The sequence below is a fragment of the Cynocephalus volans genome, chromosome 1 (assembly GCF_027409185.1).
Source record: "Cynocephalus volans isolate mCynVol1 chromosome 1, mCynVol1.pri, whole genome shotgun sequence".
NCBI classification, from domain to species: domain Eukaryota; kingdom Metazoa; phylum Chordata; class Mammalia; order Dermoptera; family Cynocephalidae; genus Cynocephalus; species Cynocephalus volans.
In genome coordinates, this window is record NC_084460.1 from 197,699,498 (window position 1) to 197,720,613 (window position 21,116).

Genomic DNA, 21,116 nt, shown 5'->3' on the forward strand with positions numbered 1-21,116 from the left:
TATTAAGGAATTATTGTTAATTACATTTAGGTGTGATAATGGCCTAAAAGGAAGAACAATCTTCATCTTTTGAAGATATACAAATATGGCAAATGTTGGGTCTGAGTACTAGCATGATATTCATTACATTATAATGTCTACTTTTCTGTATATTTGAAATTTTCTGTAATTAAAAGCTAAAGGGCTGGCCAGTTAGCTTACTTGGTTACAGCATGGTGCTGATAACACCAAGGTCAATGGTTCAGATCTCTGTACTGGCCAGTCACCAAAAAAGAAAAAAGCTAAAAAAAAAAAATGGCGGGCACTTACTAGATCACATAGGTCAATTTGCTTCAAGTAAATGTATTGCCACTGACAATATCAACATTTCACAATAAATTAATACAAAAAATAATCTTAACACTAATTCTAAAATTCCATGATTCCTCTTTTGATTCCTGGAGCATAATTAAGAGTCAGCAGAGAATACAATAAATAAGTAGCCTAATTTCTATGATTTTTTTTGTTACTGTAATTTTTTTTTTTTTTTTTTAAAGATGACCGGTAAGGGGATCTTAACCCTTGACTTGGTGTTGTCAGCATCACGCTCTCGCAAGTGAGCTAACCACCCATCCCTATATAGGGATCCAAACCTGTGGCCTTGGTGGTATCAGCACCACACTCTCCCAAGTGAGCCATGGGCCGGCCCCTTTGTTATTGTAATTTTTAATTTAAAAAGTCTACTCTTAAAATGTTCTGAAAAGTTTAAGAATAAAGAGATATCTCAAGGTATACTCTGAATAAATCACTTAACAAAGGCAGCCATGATAGGGAGGAAGTAATTTTTTTTTTTTTTTTTTTTAAAGAAAGTTAATTTCACTACAGCTGTTTCACAAAAAGCAAGATCTCCAGGTCAGAGGTACTATCATTTTTAGCATTACACTTGACTAAATAATACAAAGCAGGTGTTATTATTATTTGTACAAATAATACAAATATTATACAAATAATAACAATACCTGTTTAAGCACTCAAGATTTAACATGCTAGGCAATTTGCATGTTGGTAAAACTTTTTCTGTGAAAGGCCAGGTATTAAATACTTTAGAATTTGCAGGCCATATGGTATCTGTGGCAACTGTTTTTTGTTTTGGTGGCTGGCCTGTATGGGGATCCGAACCCTTGACCTTGGTGATACAAAGCTGCATTCTGACCAACTGAGCTAACTGGCCAGTCCTCTATTGCAACTTAACTCTTGTTAAGAAGTATGAAACCAGCCACAGGCAATCCATAAACAAATGAGCAAGGCTGTGTTCTACTAAAACTTTATTTACAAAAATGAACGGCAGGCCAGATTTGGCTGGGAAGTAGTTTGCTGACTCCTGTGCTAAGGGTTATTAGCTCCTGACAAGGAATTAAAAAGAGAAAAATACGATTTAGAATACACATTGATAACAAAAATCATCACATTGAGAATACACACTTGTACATGAAGTACAGTACTTACAGGTGTTTGGATCATCATGGCTCGCTGATCTCTCATTGTTCTCACAATGTCTAGTGGATAAACTGGTTGATTGCATTCAATGAGACACATGGCTGTTTCCATAGTAATAAGAACTCCAGTTCTTCCAATTCCAGCACTAAAAGAGACAAATATGGGCAAGGTCTTACTGACACTATTCTGTTAAATTTCTTGTGGTTTTTGTGCAGAAAATTAAAGTATTGAAGTGTAATACAAAAGAACAATATTATAAAAGTAGCAAGTCAACTACAGAATATTTTGAAAGTAGAAAAAAAGGCACTCTTAACAGATTCATTTAATATAGATTAAATGGATTATATTCCTCAACCCCCACCATTGTTAGTAGGAAAAATATTATTTTAAAAGAGTTACATTTCAGGGTTTAAAATCTAAACAAGGTATAGAAGTTTATTGAAACACCCCCCCTTTAAAATGCAAAATAATAGTACTATAATAAATCATTAAGAAATACACAAAAGACAATAATATTTTACACTCTTAAATCAGTTTAAACAAAATTTAATTTTAATTAAACTTTACCACTGAGCCAGTCAAGAACAATTCTTTGAAGTATAATCTGTGCGTATGAATGAAATAGCTATCAGGGACCAGGGATATTAAATGGCCGAATGTGTTTTGCCATTCTTGCCATTTGCCTCTCAATATTTGGGCTACAATACGTCTGGATAATTTAAAAAATCTACTCTTAAAATGTTCTGAAAAGTTTAAGGATAAAGAGATATCTCAATATATCCACTGAATAAATCAGTTAACAAACGTGGCCATGATAGGGAGGGAATAATTTCTGTCTCCTAATCTCAGTGTCAATGGCGGTGAAGGTTGGAGTCATGGTATTTGGCTCTTAGAGGGTAGAAGGGGACCTGGGTTTGAAAGGAAGGAAGGTAGCCTGCCTCTGTTCACCTAGAGCTCTTGGAAGTGGTATATCCCATAATGGCATTTGGTAGGGCCTTTCCGAGAGAGCTGACAGTACTCAATGAATGTCCTAAAAGCGGCCACAGGCAAGGAAAGAGTACCTCGCTGGGAGGGAGGGAATCTAAATCTTAGGCTGCAACCTAATACTTATGCTATGTTCTGTATGTGTCCTCCAAAATTCTTATGTTGAAACATAATAGCCAATGTGATAGTATTAAGAGGTGATTAAGTCGCAAGGGCAGAGCCCTCATGGATGGGATTAGGGTTCTTATACAAGGACTTGAGGGAGTGGGTTCACCCCTTCTGTTCCTTCCAACACTTCTGCCATGTGAGGACACAGCATTTGCCTCCTATGGGGGATACAACAACAAGGCAACATCTTGGAAGCAGAGAGCAGCCCTTACCAGACACTGAACCTTGACCTTGAACTTCCAACTCCAAAACTCATAAATCTCTGTTCTTTATAGGTTACCCAGTCCCAAATATTTTGTTATAGTGCACAAATGGACTAAGACAACCTACAATATTGTATTTTTTTTTTTTTTTTTATTAAAAAGATGACTGGTAAGGGGATCTTAACCCTTGACTTGGTGCCGTCAGCACCACGCTCTCCCAAGTGAGCCAACTGGCCATCTCTATATAGGGATCCAAACCCGCGGCCCTGGTGTTATCAGCACCATATTCTCCCAAGTGAGCCACGGGCTGGCCCTACAATATTGTATTTCATCAAATCTAAGCTACCATTAATTGTAAAACACATTCCAATTTCAAACATGCTAAAATATGAAAAGGATGAGCTTCTAAGAATCAGTATAATAGGTATTACTATCTCTTTACAGATAAAGTTTCTGCCAATTATATGTTAGAACATATCCTTTGCCTTCTATCTTCACAGCACAGCTTTGAGTTCTAATGACCATAGTGACAATTATAAGGACAAAATAAAATAGTATTCCCTCTTAAAAATGACATATCTAGTCAGCTATTCATTCACAAAAGACAGGAAACAGTATACCTGCAATGAACAACAATAGGTTCCTCCTTGCCAGCTCTCTTATTTCGTACATGACAAACAAAATCCAGAAAGTCACTTGAATCATCAGGGACTCCATGGTCAGGCCAAGCTATGTACTGGATCTGAGTGACTTGGCGACTCTCATTTTTCTAAGTACAAGAGACAAATTATGCACCTTGAGTCAGGAATTATCTTTAAATTATCAATAAATTTTCATGTCATTTTAATTTTAGAAGGAAAGCAAAAGAAACTATTCCCCTCCCCCCCAAAAAGTAATGTGTAAACTCACTAAAACCCAAAATTTCAACCCAAAGACATCATTTTATAGTGACAGTTGTATCCATTTAACTACTGGCTACTTGTATTACTACTTTTTTAATAACTCAATTTCTGTATTTTCTTTTTTTTTAAAAGTATTTTTAAGATGATAATCAGGTAAACAGGTAGAAACAAATTAAGATTCAGAGAAAACACTTAAAGAAACTTAAAGAATTGTTAGGTGAGCAAAAATAAGGTAAAAAACATTTTCTCTGAACAAAATTGAGTTAATGCTAACACAACACAGATGAAATTATACAAATTAGAAAAATAAAATCTCACCACAAATGTAGATTATAAACTGGAGATCATAAAAACACAAAGTCAAATCAGGGATTACTTCTTTTTTTGGAGCCAATGATTGGTATAATGAAGAGAGTAACAGCATTGGATTTAGATACATCTTGGTTCAAATCTTGACTCTGCCAGATATGGCATTTAATATTTCAGAGCCTCATTTCCTTCAACTGAAAAATGAAGTAACATCTACATCTCAAAGGGACAGTCTTATGTTGAAAAAATTCCATGAGAGGACCTGTAAATCACCCAATCAGCTACTTGGCACCATATGCTCAATAACAGGTAGCTACAGTCCATTCAATACTATGAAATCTGGTTACTGCCATTTACGTTAAAGGGAGCTTCCAGAAAAGACCATAAAAGTAAAAAGTAATCAAGATTTGGGGTAGTGTCTGTATGTCCATCATTTGTCTATCCATGTGTGTATTTATTTATGGTAGCAAATTTGTTTTCCCAATTATATTTGGCTCAAACTTTAGAAACTAATTTGTATCTCAGCATAGTTTTGAGGTACTCAGAGTGTGTAAAGAAAAGTCATTACAGTATATAAAACTGCCATGGAAAATCTACAGGTGGAGTATAATAAAGAGACTATGCTGAAGATATTGTTTTATATAAACATACACAGGCTTTCTTCCATTACCTATTTGAGAAAATGAAGAACTATCTTATTGGCTTGGCCTGTTACATTAGAACTAACAGTATATGCCCCCAAACCCTAAATTCATTCTGATGGACTCTCTAGGCTGTAAGATTTAGAAATCTAATTCTAATTTTTACTTCCTCTAACTTTAGCTTCATTCAATGCCAGATTCCTTTTCTATAAATTAGCACAACTTCTGGCTCCTTCCCTTTTGGTCAATAAGACTCTGTCTCACTGGTCTCCTTTAAGCACACTCTTGGGATAGAAGTATAGTTCCCATTTCTAAAGGCTTAACCACTGATGACAGAGTGGGCCTTCATACTTCGTGCTGTTTGCTCTTCTCTAGCAGTTATTTCCTTCTTCTTTTAGTCTTCTTCAAAGCCAAAGGTGACTGGCATGGGAATATCTAGATGCAGGCACTGAAACTGAGGTTTATTGTCTCTAGCAACCTGACAGATTGGCAGCATGGTGCCCTATGCACACATCTTCCAATTGGGGTACCGAGCCATCATTTATTAAGCAGTTTCCATTTCTGGCTTTCTGCCTTTGAATTTGGAAGCCAAGGGGAGTGACCCGGGCAGAACTAAGAAAAGCTAGCAATTAAAAATCTATAATCAGTCTGCTGTCAGAAAGTCCAGCCTATGACCTTTTCTTCCTTAATACTTAGAGGACTGTGAAGTTGCTCTCCTGTATTCTTTTAAAAAAGGGAAATAATTTCATAGCTTTCAATCTTGTTTTTCTATTTCCACAGACACACCCAAATATTTCACTGATATTACTTTGATCAAGAATTTTTTATAATTAAACACAGCCTTGGTACAATTGTTATGAGTAGGCAAAGTAGTAATAATAGTATTATTTACCAAACTCTTTTTTCACTGACCATTCATCTTTAGGTGTAGAAACTGGAAATACACTTATTAGTCGATAGCAGTATACTCTTAATAAAACTCCAAAATATCCCATTGAAACAGACAAATAGTTCAGTAATTTTTATATTTCCTAGTAACCAGTATTCAGACTAAAAATATCTTCAGCTTTCAAATTCTTCACCGTGAACAAAACATTTCTAATGAATAGATATTCTGCTTTCCTACCTCTTGGTTAAATAGCGTCATCTTTCTGAAGATATAGGCAGTGTTTCCTTCTTCTGAGTGACAGGTGACTTGATAGCATCCATAGGATGAACTTCCTGTGGGTTCTGGCCAATACTGGTGACATTTAACCTGACACCAACAGAAATAAATAAATAAAATTATACACATATAAAAGCCAAGTTTTCCAATTTTTAAAATGTTTTAATTTTTTTTTTTTTTTAAAGATGACTGGTAAGGGGATCTTAACCCTTGGCTTGGTGTTGTCAGCACCAAGCTCAGCCAGTGAGCTAACCGGCCATCCCTATATAGGATCCGAACTCATGGCCTTGGTGTTATCAGTACCGCACTCTCTTGAGTGAGCCATGGGCGAGCCCCAAAATGTTTTAATTTTTAAGAACTTTCAAACTTAGAGAATAACTTAATAAACTCTCATATACTTTTCAGCTAGGTCTGCCAATTATTAACATTTTTTCATTGTCACTTTTTTCCTTTGTAATAATATGTAATCTGTTTAGTTATATTTTGATACTGCAAATATCCTGACTAAATTTTAAAGATTTTTTAACTGCTTTAATGTCATGTAATTCATATACCATATAACACACCCATTTAAAGTATACAGTTGTTTTTAGTATATTCACAGAGCTGCACAACCATCATCACAATCACTTCTAGAACATTTTCACTATACTGAAAAGAAACTCATTAATAATCACTATGACTCTCCTCTATCCTATCACTCTTCTCCCAACCCAGACCTTGGCAACCACTAATCTACTTTCTGTCCCTAAGGACTTGCCTATTCTGAAAATTTCATATAAGTAAAATCATACAACATGTGGTCTTTTTTGACTGACTTCTTTCACTTAGCATAATGTTTTGCAGGTTCATCCATGTGGGGGCATGTATCAGTATTTCATTCCCTTTTATTGACAAATAATATTCAACTGTATGAATGTAACACACTTTATTTGGTACATATGGGTTGTTCCTTTTTTTCTATTATGAATAATGCTGCTACAAATTTTTGTGTGGGCATATGTTTTTAACTCTCTTGGGTATACCTAGGAATGAAATTGCTGAGTTATTATGGTAACCGAGTTAAATGGTTACTACGTTTAACCATTTAAGGAACTGCTAGACAGTTTTCCAAAGCAGCTGCACTAAGTTCATAAATCCACCAGCAGTATTTTCTCCACATTATCACCAACACTTGTTATTATCCGTCCTTTCTGTTTTAGCCATTCTAATGGATATGAAAAGGTATGTCATTGTACTTTTGATTTGCAGTTCCCTGATAATTAATGATGTTGAGCATTTTTTCATGTGCTTATCAGCTATTTGTATATCTTCCTTGAGAGCTGTCTATTCAAATCCTTTGCCCATTTTTTTAACTGGGTTAATTGTCATTTTATTGTTGAGTTGTAAGAATTCTTTATGTACTCTACATAAAAGCTTCTTATCAGATCAGCGGTGTACTTTGGAAAAAGCCCAAGCAATGTGTGAATTCAACTGTGACTTACTCTGCCACGTTCAACTTGTGTGGTCAACATTACAACCATGGAGGAGCCTTGTTCCCAAGTCATCTGCCAAAAATCTGTACAAGTGTGTGGTAATGGCCCTTGACAAGCAATGTACTGATTTATAATGCTGGAAGAAGGAATTTCCATCTAAAAAAAAGAACATAAAATCTTTTACATTAATTACTTTAAACTATGATCAGGAATATAAAAAACATCCACTAACTGTTAAATTGAATGAAACTAATCCCAATACACTGCAGTCAATAAAACAAATCTTTATCAATAATTTCTTTTTTTTGGCAGCTGGCTGGTACAGGGATCAAATCCTGGCCCTTGGTGTTATCAGCACCATGCTCTAACCAGCTGAGCTAACCAGCCTGCCTACAATTTCTTAATTTTATCTTGGCAATGTCACATATTTATCTTTTAATTAGTAGAGCCTGGCCAGTCAGCTTAGTTGGCTACAGTGTAGTGTTATAAAACCAAGGTCAACAGTTTGGATCCCCATATTGGTCAGGTGCCAAACAAAAACAAAAACAAAAACAAAAACAAAAACAAAAACAAAAAACCCAAACAACCCAATTAGTAGAAACAGAAATTTAAATATTTTCCACAGCCCGGTGGTGACCACCGAGCCACTGCAGGAAGCTCCCTGGGCTCTCCCAAGATGGGGTAGTAGGGGGCTGAGGGCTTTTCCACACCCCTCTGACGTCTGCACCCTGCCCAGCAATGATCAAGCCACTGCTGGAAGCTCCCTGGTCTCCCTTGTGGGAATGCGGGGGGGCGGTGCCACAGTCCTCAATCCCACCCCTCCTCCTCCCTCCTTCTTCTATCCCATTTCTTTCTCTTTTCCCTTCTTCACCTCCCTCCCAACTGCTTCACAACAACATCCTAGAATGTAAAAGATAATATTAATAAAATTTCATTTTCTTTAAAAAAAAAAAAATTTTTTTCCCCAAAACATAATTATGGCTTTAAGTACAGTTCACAGAGAATCATGTCTCAGAGACAGAGACAGTAAAAAAAAAAATTCTGCCACTTGTTTTAGCTTGGATTTTACATATAAAATAACTTTAAAAGATATTAGAAGAATATTTTAAATTCATTATTTTCAGAAAGAAGTGAGATATTTGGGGAAGATGAGTCATCATCCTATTATATTTTGAGACTGAATTAAAAAAAAAATGATACATGCACACGGCAAATAAAATAACAAAGGGTGAATACAGAGAGAAGTCTCCCTCCTATCCCAGCCTCTAGTTTACACCCAGGAGGGCAATCTTTTTTCCTAGTTTCTAATATACCCTTTCAGAGCTATTTTAAACACAATGCAGAAATACCCACATAAAACATCTTCCCACTTTTCTATAACACTGTTTAAAAAATGGTATAATGTTCCGCATCTTATTTCTTTTCTTCACTTTATCTTTAAGATCATGACAGATTAGCACATAAAATTTCATTCTTTTTAATGGCTTTACTGTATAAATATACCATAATTTATTTAATACGCATTTAAGTTACTGCTAATTTATTTGCTTCTAGCAACAAGGCTGAACTGAACACTTTTGTAAACCTAACATTTTTGTGCAAATGTAGAAATATATTTGTATAGGCAACAGAAAGGAATGAGAATGCTGGATTAAAGCGTATGTGCATTTAAAATTTTGATTGATAGTGCCAAATTGCTCACCAGAAAGACTCTACCTATTAATACTTCTGCCAATAATATATGAGGAATGTCTATTCTCCTATCCTCTCATTAATATATCCATAATACCTTGTCCACAATTCTAAAACTTCCAAATCTCTGAAATGCAAGTTTTTTTGTTTTTTATTTTTGGTAAACTTGACCTGACCTGGGCTCATTTGATAGCAAAATCTGATCTGATGACCTAAGACTATTTATACTCTTTATCAGTCCCACTTAGTAGGAATATCTGTAGTTTGCTACCGACTACCAATATATTCATTGCAAGTGCTGGCTGGTTAGCTCAGTTGGTTAAAGTGTGGTGTTGTAATATCAAGGTCAAAGATATGGATCCCTGTACGGGCAGCCACCAAGGGAAAAAAAAAAAAAACTGATTATAGGGTACTTGTCCTATAGCCAGCAGGGGATGTTACTTATTATAGTACATGGTATATACACTGAATAATCTTTCAAAAACCCCAAAATTATGAATCCCAAAGCATACTTGACCCCCAAGGTTTCAGATAATACCACATACAAGTCTATATCCTTTATCTGGTATTATCAAATGTTTTGATCTTTTAATCTCAGAGGTGAAAAATACTAATCCCCTGCAGTTTTGATTTGTGCTTCTCTTTTTTGTCCTTATCAGAGGTACATACTAAAAGTAGCCAATCCTAGTCATCGATTCTATATTTGTGAATTCAACTACTTGCTATAATTTATTTGTAACCCCTAAACAGCTGCAGGGCTTTCCTGTAGACAGGCTCAGAACATTCATCCAATGTACACATTTCCAGCTAAGGTCAAATAAGACACTTTGTGTCTACTTCTTTTAGCTTTCATACTGTAAGCAAGTGGCCTTTTTGCATACTATGTAGTGCCACGCTTTTCACAGTTTTGTGTTTTTTGATGGTGATTTTGCTGTTTAAAATGGCATGCAAGTGTAGTGCTGAAGTGCTGTCCAGTGTTCCTAAGTACAAGAAGACTGTGATATGCCTCATGAAGAAAATATATGTGTTAGGTAAGCTTCCTTCAGGCATGAGTACAGTGCTGCTGGCTGTGAGTTCAATGTTAATCAATCAACAATATATATTAAATAAAGTGTCTTTAAACAGAAACAAGGTTATGTATTGATCAACTGATAAAAATGTGACTAGGGGATTGTGGGAACATGATCCTGTATTTTCCTTAGAAGCAACAATTCAGTACTAATTTATTTGCTAATTCAGTGCTCATGAAGAGGAACATAACCTCAAATAACGAGAATTGACTGTATTTACAAATAAAGTGATATATTTGGGTTTAAAAAATAATTTTTTGGGGGGTGGGTAGTGCTTAGATGAAATAAGACTGGCCATTTCTTGATATCTCTTGAAGCTTGGTAAGAGTACACTGGGGACTTTTCACATTGTTCTCTTTGCTTTTCTATAGATTTGGAAATGGCCATAAAATTTAAAATGCCGGGCCGACCCCATGGCGCAGTCGGGAGAGTGCAGCGCTGGGAGCGCAGCAGTGCTCCCGCCGCAGGTTTGGATCCTATATAAGGATGGCCGGTGCGCTCACTGGCTGAGCGCGGTGCGGCCGGTCACAAAAATGACAAAAAAATAAATAAATAAAAATAAATAAATAAAAAAATTTAAATGCCATTTGCATTTCCTTTTCTATGAATTGTCTTCGCATGTCCTTAGTCCATTATTTTCATTGACTGTCTTTATTTTTCTTATTCATTTATATTCAATTTTCAATCTTTGTATATTGAAGAAATAAGACTCTACTAATATTTTTAAAATTCAGTTTGTCATTTGATTTTAGTACATTTTAAGCATGCCAAAAATTAAAAATTTTACATTGTCAAATTCATCAATCTTTATAGCTTAGACATGTCTCTCAGCTTAGGAAAATCCTTCCCCTTTCTGGGATTTTAAGTAATTCTCACATATTTTCTTCAAGTACTTTCATGATTCCACTTTTTACATTTATATTTTGATATATTTAGAATATATGTTGACATCAAAAGCGAGTAGGTAAAGTATTTATAGATGAATGGTATCATTTACAGATCTGCTTCAAAACAATCTGAATGTGTGGGGGTATAGGTAAAACAAGACTGGCCATGAGTTGACAACTGCTGAAGCTAAGTGATGTGTATATTCATTTTACTTTTTGCTCTAATTTTGTACATTTGAAGTTTTCTATATTACAAAGTTAAGTAGTGTTCCTTTTTTCTCCTGGATGAGGGAAAACTAATCCTCCTTACAATGATATATTCTAGACAGATGACCCAACCCACTCACTGGGTAATCTGTTTTATTATCTCTAATAATTTAAAAATCCACCTCTAACATAAACAAAATTCCAGTATTTATTTCAGTTTGTTTCTGGATTGCATTATTCCACTTCTGTATCTGTACATCACATGCTAGTATCAAACTTTTCTTTCATATTGCTTTGATAATATTTCTCAATATGTGAAAGTTTTAATAGTCTATCAGGGTCAGGCTTTTAACAAAAAAGAATCTCAAAGTTTATAGTGGCTCCTATTTATTCCAAATGACAAGTGAGTAATAAAAATAAACTTACATTTATATAGTTTGCATTGATGTAGTCTTCATTACCTTTTAAAATGACCCGTGTAGCATCATCTGAAAAAATTGAAAAGAAACAATGTTTTAATAAAGTTATGTTAAAAAGATTAAACTTAACAGATATGGTAGATACTTACAAGGCGAAATATCTCTGTATCTATTTTTGGAAATGTTCTGAGGTAATTTGGCACAAGACATTGTCATTCCAGGTTTTTTCCGATATAGTTGCTAGAAAAAAAAAAAGTACGAGTCCAACAAGCCATCAATAATTTGTTTTGTTTTTCCGATTTGTTTCTATACTAACAGGAAACAGGTTTTTTTCTTTGAATACCTCAGCTGTACAGTGATGTACCTTAGGCTAGTAGAGTACTGAACCAGATTTGCAAAGCTGCATTCTTTAGTTTCTGACACAAATTATACATATTTTGGAAAAAGGTAAAAACAAGTGAAAACAATTTTGCTTACAGCAGAAGTACCTGAAGTTCTGAATAGCAAATCTGCAGAAAACATTTAGCTTTCATTTAGTTTGGAGATGTTTACAGAATATAAACTAAGAATTTAAAAAAAAGAAAAAAAAAAAAAAACCTGTCATATGCCCTAAATGTTTTATAGTTACAACACTTATCTAAGACGGCACTGACTGGGCTGTCTGTTAGCTCAGCTGGTCAGAGCACAGTGCTGATAACACCAAGGTCAAGAGTTCAGATCCCCATCCTTGCCAGCTGCTCCCACCCCCTGCAAAAAATATGACTGTGCTGACAAAAATTAGAAAGTTTAAATATCACAAGATATAAACTTCAAATATGTTATTTTCTTCAACTTAAGATTTTTAAGTCTGCAATAGCCTATCCTCATCTGCTCCCTTTCATAAAAACGGCTATTTAATTATAAGAAAAAATTTAGTTTGATGACATATGTATAAGATTTCCTTATCCCTCTTTTTCAAACAGTCACCTATTTATATATATAACCATAGCTAGTATTTGGGGAGCAATTTTATTTTGTTTTTTTAAAGGTTATATATCAATTTTATTTATTTATTTATTTAGGTGGCTGGCTGGTACAGAGAACCAAACCCTTGACCATGGTGTTACAAGGCTGTGCTCTAACCAACTGAGCTAGGCCAGCCCTGCGAGGCAATTTTAAAAACTTGCATCTTAGGACTCTTGTTATGTCAAAATTTTTCAGAATGCCATTTTAGTTTATAAATTACAATGAATAGTAAATAAGGCAGTTAAGAAACCATGAAACTAATTAGAAAATACAGGCACACACTTCTTCTACACAATGACATTACTTACATCAAATTGTGTCAGGACTGTTCCAGTGATAAGCCCCTCAGCTAGCTGGATCATTGATTCCCGCAGGGAATGGTCATCCTGATGAACATTATCTAGTGGGGCTTTCTCAGGAATGTACTGGAAGTCTGGTTCATTTTCCAGCTTTTCTTCCACTACATCATACACAGCTAAAATAAAACGGAACACAGCCATGAAAATCATTAAAATTCATTAAAACTCACGATAGAAACTTGCCAGATAGGCTCTTTAATTTTGTGTCAGAAAAGTAATTAATTTATGAAGAATTATACCCTATCTGAGTTTGATGCCATTGTGTGGGGACACAGAGTGGCTATGGAGTGAAAGGGTTTTGCTGTACCTTTGGGGGAAAGAAGGGTTCTTGGTCTATGGTTGAATGTCTATAACCTGAAGACACATTGAGAAAAAGAGGAGCTGCTAAGAAGCAGCTCTGAATAGCCCTGCCCTTAATCTGTGGGAACTAGGACAAGAGTACAAATAGAGGCCTATATACCATATGTCTAAATATAAAAAGTTACAAACAAATTAAACAGAATGCTAAACAAAATATACTCTATCCTCTTTCCTTGACATATCTACAAAATAAACTGGAAGACCAGATTTCAAATGAGAATTCTAAGCCAGAATTCATGATCATGGTAGCATGAGGACAGTCAGACCCTAGATCTTAGTCCTGTAGTCCATCCTACTTCTTTTCCCACTCTCAGTTATATTTTTCAACATGGGGGCCTATAAACATACACGTAAACATCCAAGCCCGCATGTAAGCTCTGGCTACATAACTTCCTCTGCAAACTGCTGCCCTTCAGCCACCCTGCTGCACTAGGAGAATGGACCTGTGAATAATGCCTAATGCCCACAAAAGCCTAGGAAGTGGGTTCAGGGCTATTTGGACAGAAACTGAGGGTTAAGAAAAGTGGTCTAGAAAAGGAAGGGAGGTTATAGGTAATGGACTGGCATGGCCCCTCAGTCCTGCAAAATCCTGACTCCACTGGGAAGGGACATGGTTGAATGAGAGCCAGAGCAAGGCCTTCTGAAATATGAAGCCAAGGTAGGCATCTTTTTCTCTTGCTCCTTCTCAGGTATGCATGCATTTTTAAAGGGAATTTTTTTTTTTTTAAATGAGGAAGACAAACTTCAGAGGAAACTGAAAAAGAAGAGCAGAGTGAGGTATGTTTGTATAAAGGATATAAAGAACATATAACTGTATCTTCAAGAGTATTTTATGACCCATCAAATTAAGGCATCAATATTATCTAACAACAAAAATTAATTGATCTGACGAAGAGCAGTATGAAAACACAGTAATACAGCACTGTCCAACAGAACTTTTTGTGATGATGAAAATGTTCCAATATGGAATCTACTAACTAAATATTCCAATATGAAATACTTGAAATGTGGCTAATGCAATTAAGGAAACAAAATTTTCATATAAATTAATTAAAATTTAAGAGTTGGCTGGTTAGCTCAGTTGGTTACAGCACAGCCTTATAACATCAGGGTCACAGGTTCAGATCCCGGTACAGGACAGATGCAAAAAAAAAAAAAAAAAATTAAATTTAAATAGCCACATGTGACTAGTGGTTACAAACCAAACAGAGCAATTCTAATGCCTCATGGTTCAAAAACAGTGGGGGATTTCTCTAATCACTGCTAAGGGACTGCAGGTGGGTGTGTAAAGAGAGGAAAGCTCTCAACAGATTTATATGGCCATTTAAACAAGATCCAAATTCCCCACTGCTTCCAGATGCAGGGGATGCCACAACCTTCTGTGAGGGGTAGGAAGGAAGGACTCTTGGGGAGATCTCCGTATGCCCTTCCAATTCCTGAGTAATATCAGTGGGAGTAAAAAGCCTAGGATTTTGTCACTCAGACAGGAAGAGTCCTATGGTTCCACATCCAGAATCTGAGGTTGAGGCTACATCAGGGGCCATTTGTGCATAGACATCACTGCCATGGTGTGGGTGGGGAACTGGAGGTGGGTGTACTCATTTCTGGACAGGGTTTCCAGAGCCAGAGAAAGATTTAGAAGTGGAAGGACCTGAGGGCTCTTTTTGGCCACTTGTGGGCTGCACACGCCCTTTGTTTTTTGGGATTAAGCTCTTGTTCTTGCTCTTAAACACTTTGCCGAGATCCAGCTTGTTCACAAAGGAGTCTGTCTGTTCCATGAGCAGGTTTGTGTTGTAAGTGATGGTTTATACATGCAGAACCATCGCCTGGCCTGTGGGGTAATGCTATAGCGGGTGAAGGCATACTGCCCCTTGGGCAGGCCCAGATGGGTGACAAGCAGACGGCAATGGGTGGTAAAGGCATCTGTGAGAAAATGCCAGTATAACACTCTGTCCAGGAACCAGATCTCAGTGTCTTGTGCTAATGCTGCTTTCCCACCTTTGTAGACAAGGCAAACAAAGCTTCCCATTCCCACTGGAGGAATCCAGCTCAAATATTACACTGCAAGTCAAAGTGAGGCTTCTCTGGTGGGTTCTCACTGGCTTTATGTGTATCGTCCTTCAGGTCTGCCAGAGTTGGTACATTAGGAAGTGAATACATGGCAGACTGGTTGAGCTGAGTCAGTTTTGAGATACTCTTAATTACCATACTGCCTACTGGAATGATGTGCTCATCTAGCTTCATACTCTGTCATGTGGAACCTGTTGATCATCAGGTAAAAGTTCTTCACATCTGCAGCCTTATAACATCAGGGACAAGGGTTTGGATCCCTGTACTGGCCAGCCGCCAAAAGAATGTTTTCACATCCTCAGGCATCACAGAGTCATTTTTCTGTTCCCACAAAGAAATCATATGACGTTCAGCAGTTATCTTTTCTACGATGGTATCACCTCTGTCACTCTAGGGGAAGATACCAGGCTGCATGCAGGTGATGCCCAGGGTCAGCTTCTCCAGGTGTGGTGGGGGTGACGTCTCATCCATGGCTCCCATCACCCATTTTGAGAGTAGCTGCGAGAGCAATGTGGGCCAGAGGAGGGCTGGACCCCATCTGGATCACAGCTGGACCCTGCCTGAGTGCTTCGGCCAAGTTCATGGAATGCCTGGAGCTGTAGTTCTTAGTGCCTGAGGGCACGGCGGGATCCGTTTGGAAGGTCTGGGCTAGTCCGACAGTAGCAGCTCCATGAGGCACTTGTTCCTGCAGCCCCAGCTGGCGTGCCACACCACACCTCCCAGACACACAGCCTTCCCTCTGCCCTGAACCCTTTGCCCGGCTGGGGCCAGCTGAGTAAGCCGAGAAAAATACATTTCTGACATGAAGAATGAAAAGACAAAAAGGTATGACTACATTTTGCCAAGAAGGATTAAGAATTAAAGGGGAAAAGATCAGAAAAAGAAAAGTATATTCTTGGAAAAGCAATTTATAATTTTAATTATATGTTATTTAAATAAAAATGAACATGATAGACCCACACTGAAATTGAATAAAGATCATGGTCCAGATTTTGACTATAAAACAATGTTAGAAAGATCTTTTGCAAGATGTAGGCCCTAGGAGGCTTCTTTTCCTAATTTAAAGTATAAATGAGGCAATTTGAAATTGCAAAAAGGCTACGTCTTTGCCGTCATATGGACTTCTGTTCATATTCTGGCTCTGTACCAGTCATGAATCTATGAGCAGGTAACCAATGTCTTGGTGCCAAAGTGTCTTCAACTATAAAATGGTGATAATTCATCTATCTTATTGGATGGCTGTGAGGATTAAATAAGAATATACAAAAGAGCCTAGGTGCTTTGAATAACTATTAGATATTATTAAAGTTTTTTATATCTATTAACAAGAGAAAATAGATAAATAAAACAGAATATTATTCTTGGTATAAAATTTAAGTAGCTTTATGTGACAGAAAATGCTTAGTAATGAATCACTTAAGTATCAGGTCTAAATGAACAAGTTCCTTGAAAAGTCAAAATAGAATGTTCTGCTGAAGTCCTTTTAATCTTCCTAGAAAGCCATTTTTAGACCATGAAAGGAGAAGTACACAAAGTACAGAAGATAAAATAAAAATGCCTGTTTGCACCTAAAGGTTAAAAAAGGGTTACTTATTTCTTTACTAATAAAAAGATTATTTATTAAAAAAAAAAGAAAACTTCCTGCAAAATTTTGCAGGATTGGGTGATAAGTCGAATTCTAATTACATTCTACTTTCCTATGGTGCATATTCAACAAGTAGTATCATGGCATTAACCAATAATTACTCTGTGGCTAAAACTATGATTAATAAAACTGTTCAGAACAAAGTCTAAAGAATATCTCTAATGCTGGGACAGAGGCAAATAGGAATTTTCCCTTAGAGGAGATTGATAGAGTGCTGAGAGTACTTGAAATAATGTCATATCAACACTGGATGAAGGCTCTGGGACTGTTAAACTGGATAAAGAGAGAGTAGGGTTTCTGGTAAATATTAGCTATTGTCAAAAAACTGAAGGAAGAGGGATTGAACTTATTCTGCATAGCACAAAGTGATAGAATTAGGAACAAAAGGACTGAAGAAAGATGGATTTTTAGTTCAATTAATAGTTCAAGCCATCCAAAAGAGGAATGTTCTGCTTCAGGAGCCATCAAGTGTTCCACATAGGTAGGATGTTCTTGAGGTTGTGGTAGAGGAAACTCAAGCACAATTAGCTAAAGAGCTAAAGCTTACAGTGTTTAAGGTTTCTCCAAACTTGGGACTCTGTGACTATGAATTAATAAGTAAGCTGTCCAGAGCAGAGGATGACATGAGTAGGAAAGTGGACATCATCAATTGAAAACAGGATTTAACAGTATAGACAAATTTTTTTTAAAAACTGCTTTATCTATAGCTTGTTATGGAGTTTTCTAAAAGTAGAACAGAGTTCCAAATTTACTCATTCTTTCGACAAGCATTTATTGAGTACTTGCTACTACTACTAGAGCAATTGGGGGAAGAGTAAGGCCATTTTAGCTAGAGTAGTCAGAAGAGAAAGCCTTTCTGAGGATGACTTTTAAGCAGAGATCTGAATGAAGTGAGAATACAAGTCATATCAAAATTTGGAAGAGTGTATTAGGCAGAGGGAACAGCAAAGACACAAACCCTAAAGAAGATTAGACTGTAACATTTGAGGAACAGCAAGAAAGCCAATATAGAATAGAGGAAAGTGAGCAAGGCTGAGTAGGAGGAGAGGGGGCCAAACATTTGGATTTTATTCTAACTAGGAATGGAAGCCATTGTACTTTGAGCAGGAAACTGACATGACTTATGTTTTAAAAAGCACACTCTGGCTGCTGCGTGCAGTACTAAATTATGACAAATATCTGGTGCTACATAGAGTACTTACCATTAGGTCGAACTAGAAGCACAAGTTCCCCAGAATGTCTCTCACAGCTAGCTTTAATAAACAGGACAACCTGATCATGGGTATGTTCTGCAATGTCCCGACCATTGATCAGTACAACTTGGTCCCCTTCATTCAATCGAGGGACACAGAGATCAGCCTGTAATGTAATGCAGACAAGCTCTCAGATTTACATGTGGTTTTCTCAAATTAAAGCACAGGAATTTATTTTTATAGACTCTATAGCAGTAAAACTACATATAGAAAAGCATTTATCCATTCATTCATCTATTTGAAAAAAAGCAGAAATCTAGCTTTCCCATGGATATACTATTTTTTTTCCTTCTTCAGTCAACTTTTTTTCCTGATGACCTATTATGTTCTTAGACATACAGATAAGGACTGACAATTTCAAGGTGCATACATACAGGCAGCCCTCGATTTGCACTGTCTGCATACATACAAACCTCAGTTACCATGGTTTAGTTAAATAACATCAGTCCCCCAACAACATGGTTCAAATTTTAGTCACCATGATGTATGAACTGTGAATAACTGCATAAATCACAAACTTTGTGGCTAGCTCTTCAGTCTTAAAATCACTACATAAATAACAGACACACATCATGATCACTGACCAATCACATCACTTCTTTTGAAGTCTGTTGGTGATTTGACAATGCACATCTGTTACTCAGTTCATGCACAGACAACAAAGCATGTAGTTGTGCTGCCTCCTTGTCTCCCAGTAATAAACCCATATAAAAATGGATAATCTAAAGAGGTAACTGACCAAAAAAGGTGAAAGTGTAGCAAAGAAACAATGAGTGATTGGGGCCGAGCCCGTGGCGCACTCGGTAGGGTGCTGCGCTGGGAGCGCAGTGACGCTCCTGCCACGGGTTCGGATCCTATATAGGAATGACCAGTGCACTCACTGGCTGAGTGCCAGTCACGAAAAAAAAAAAAAAAAAAAAAAGGGCCGAGCCCGTGGTGCACTTGGTAGAGTGCAGCGCTGGGAGCGCTGCGGCGCTGGGAGCGCTGCGACGCTCCCGCCGCGGGTTCGGATCCTATATAGAATTGGCCGGTGCACTCACTGGCTGAGTGCCGGTCACGAAAAGGCCAAAAAAAAAAAAAAAGAAAAAAGAAACAATGAGTGATTAATGTTATAAGTAAAATTCAAATTGAACATAAATAGAGTTAGAGAAAAAACAGGCAACCACAAAAATTTTGACTACTGCATTTGTGAACTCTAGATATGCACCCAAAGGAACTCTTGATAGTTCACGACATTGAAAGTTCTAAGGACAAAATGGATCCAAACTCAGCAAGGATTATGACAATTTACCAAGGTAAGAAAAGATGTTCACACTATATCATAAGTTACATGACAACTGCCTGTACAAAAAAATAAAACATGTTAATTCTCAATGCTTCTACTGTTTTAAATTACAGGATGCTAAATCAAATTAGCTTTACTATTTTTTCATTTCTATATACCTTTATAAGAGACAGTAAGAAAGATTTTAATGTTTTGACAAAAAGATATAAAGGTCAAAGAAACAACTGTAATTTTTCCCATTGATCATCAAGATTACTGTACAATTTCATCTTGCATGGTCATTTTTACAGTCTGTGTAAAGTGAGAAAGAACTGCCTGTACTTTACCCAGAAAACAAACCAGGAATTAAGGTAAAAGACACAAGAGAAATATAAATATGAACAGTGTGTTCTGGGAACACAGCAATGAAAACACATGAGTGTCAAGTTTGAAGAATGATAGGCCAAGTAGAGAAGGAAATGATGGAGCTGAATCTTACAAAAAAGGGAACTTCCTATAGCAAAGGAAGAAATGAAAGCACAACTACTCAAATTCATTTTAAACACAAAGTCAATAAAATCCAACAAGGTGTTGTCATTAGTGGAAAGAGTACTAGCCTACAAGCCAAATGCTTCCTCTACTGCTTCGAAAATGTGTGATCGTAGACACCTGAAGCTAAAAATGGAGCAGATATTTACTCTTACTATTTCATAGAGTTGTTGTGAAAATAAAAATAATTTAATCCAAAGCTTTAAAATATGGAATATTCAAATTTAATTTGTTCATTCTCTCTAGTTGCTTTCTTCTCTATTTCTGTAGTGAAGTCAATGACAGACATTCATATACTCCCTTTTTGCCTTAGCAGTGTGATGCTTTTGTGCACCAATTTGGTTCAAAGTTTTTGTAAATGTCTTTGAGATTCCTGAAGTGTGGTGAACTGGGAGCTAATGGTACTGGGAGATATGTAATGGGCCACGGCAGAAAAAGCAATCCTCTCACATTACTTTGTAGATAGTGTAGTTGGCCAGAAAAGAGGAGGTGGTCTATGTGTTAAAAAGGACAGTTATGAGTCTTTCTTACTGTATCCATCATCACTAAGGGAACTCTCTCATACTTAACCTGCCTTTGTCAGATGTGTTATAGAATTTTTTATTTGCATTTCATTATGATCTGGGAAGTCTAGATAAACTGTATGTTAAAATGAATTTTGTTGGAGCAAAAGCTATTGGTTAAAAGATAATCAGACAGGAAGAAAAATATGACTTTAATTGGGAATTATTGGGCCGAGCCCGTGGCGCACTCGGAAGAGTGTGGCGCTGGGAGCGCAGCGACGCTCCCACCGCGGGTTCGGATCCTATATAGGAATGGCCGGTGCGCTCACTGGCTGAGTGCCGGTCACGAAAAAGACAAAAAAAAAAAAAAAAAAAAAAATTGGGAATTATTTTATCCATTTCAGAAGGTACCCAATATAAAAAGTGACAAAAAATATTAGAAACCCTATCCCTCTCCCCCAATCATCTAAAATGTGGTTTCCAACTGAAAGACTGTAGTGATCACTAAAT

The 21,116-nt window shown here is 36.7% G+C and overlaps 1 protein-coding gene and 1 pseudogene across 3 annotated transcripts in view; both read right to left on the minus strand.

Moving 5' to 3' along the window:
* The window catches only part of PTPN4 (protein tyrosine phosphatase non-receptor type 4), a 214,065-nt gene that overhangs the window by 4,139 nt on the left and 188,810 nt on the right, over positions 1–21,116 (minus strand). For all 3 annotated transcript variants that reach the window (XM_063092274.1, XM_063092261.1, XM_063092266.1), the window contains 8 exons: positions 18,240–18,396; positions 12,912–13,078; positions 11,748–11,838; positions 11,606–11,667; positions 7,333–7,479; positions 5,810–5,938; positions 3,452–3,600; positions 1,486–1,621 (listed from right to left, as the gene is read on the minus strand). In XM_063092274.1, the coding sequence (XP_062948344.1) occupies positions 1,486–1,621; positions 3,452–3,600; positions 5,810–5,938; positions 7,333–7,479; positions 11,606–11,667; positions 11,748–11,838; positions 12,912–13,078; positions 18,240–18,396 (1,038 nt within the window). The remainder of the gene's footprint in view (positions 1–1,485; positions 1,622–3,451; positions 3,601–5,809; positions 5,939–7,332; positions 7,480–11,605; positions 11,668–11,747; positions 11,839–12,911; positions 13,079–18,239; positions 18,397–21,116) is intronic.
* Positions 14,921–15,863, minus strand: LOC134374082 (tubulin polyglutamylase complex subunit 2-like; annotated as a pseudogene).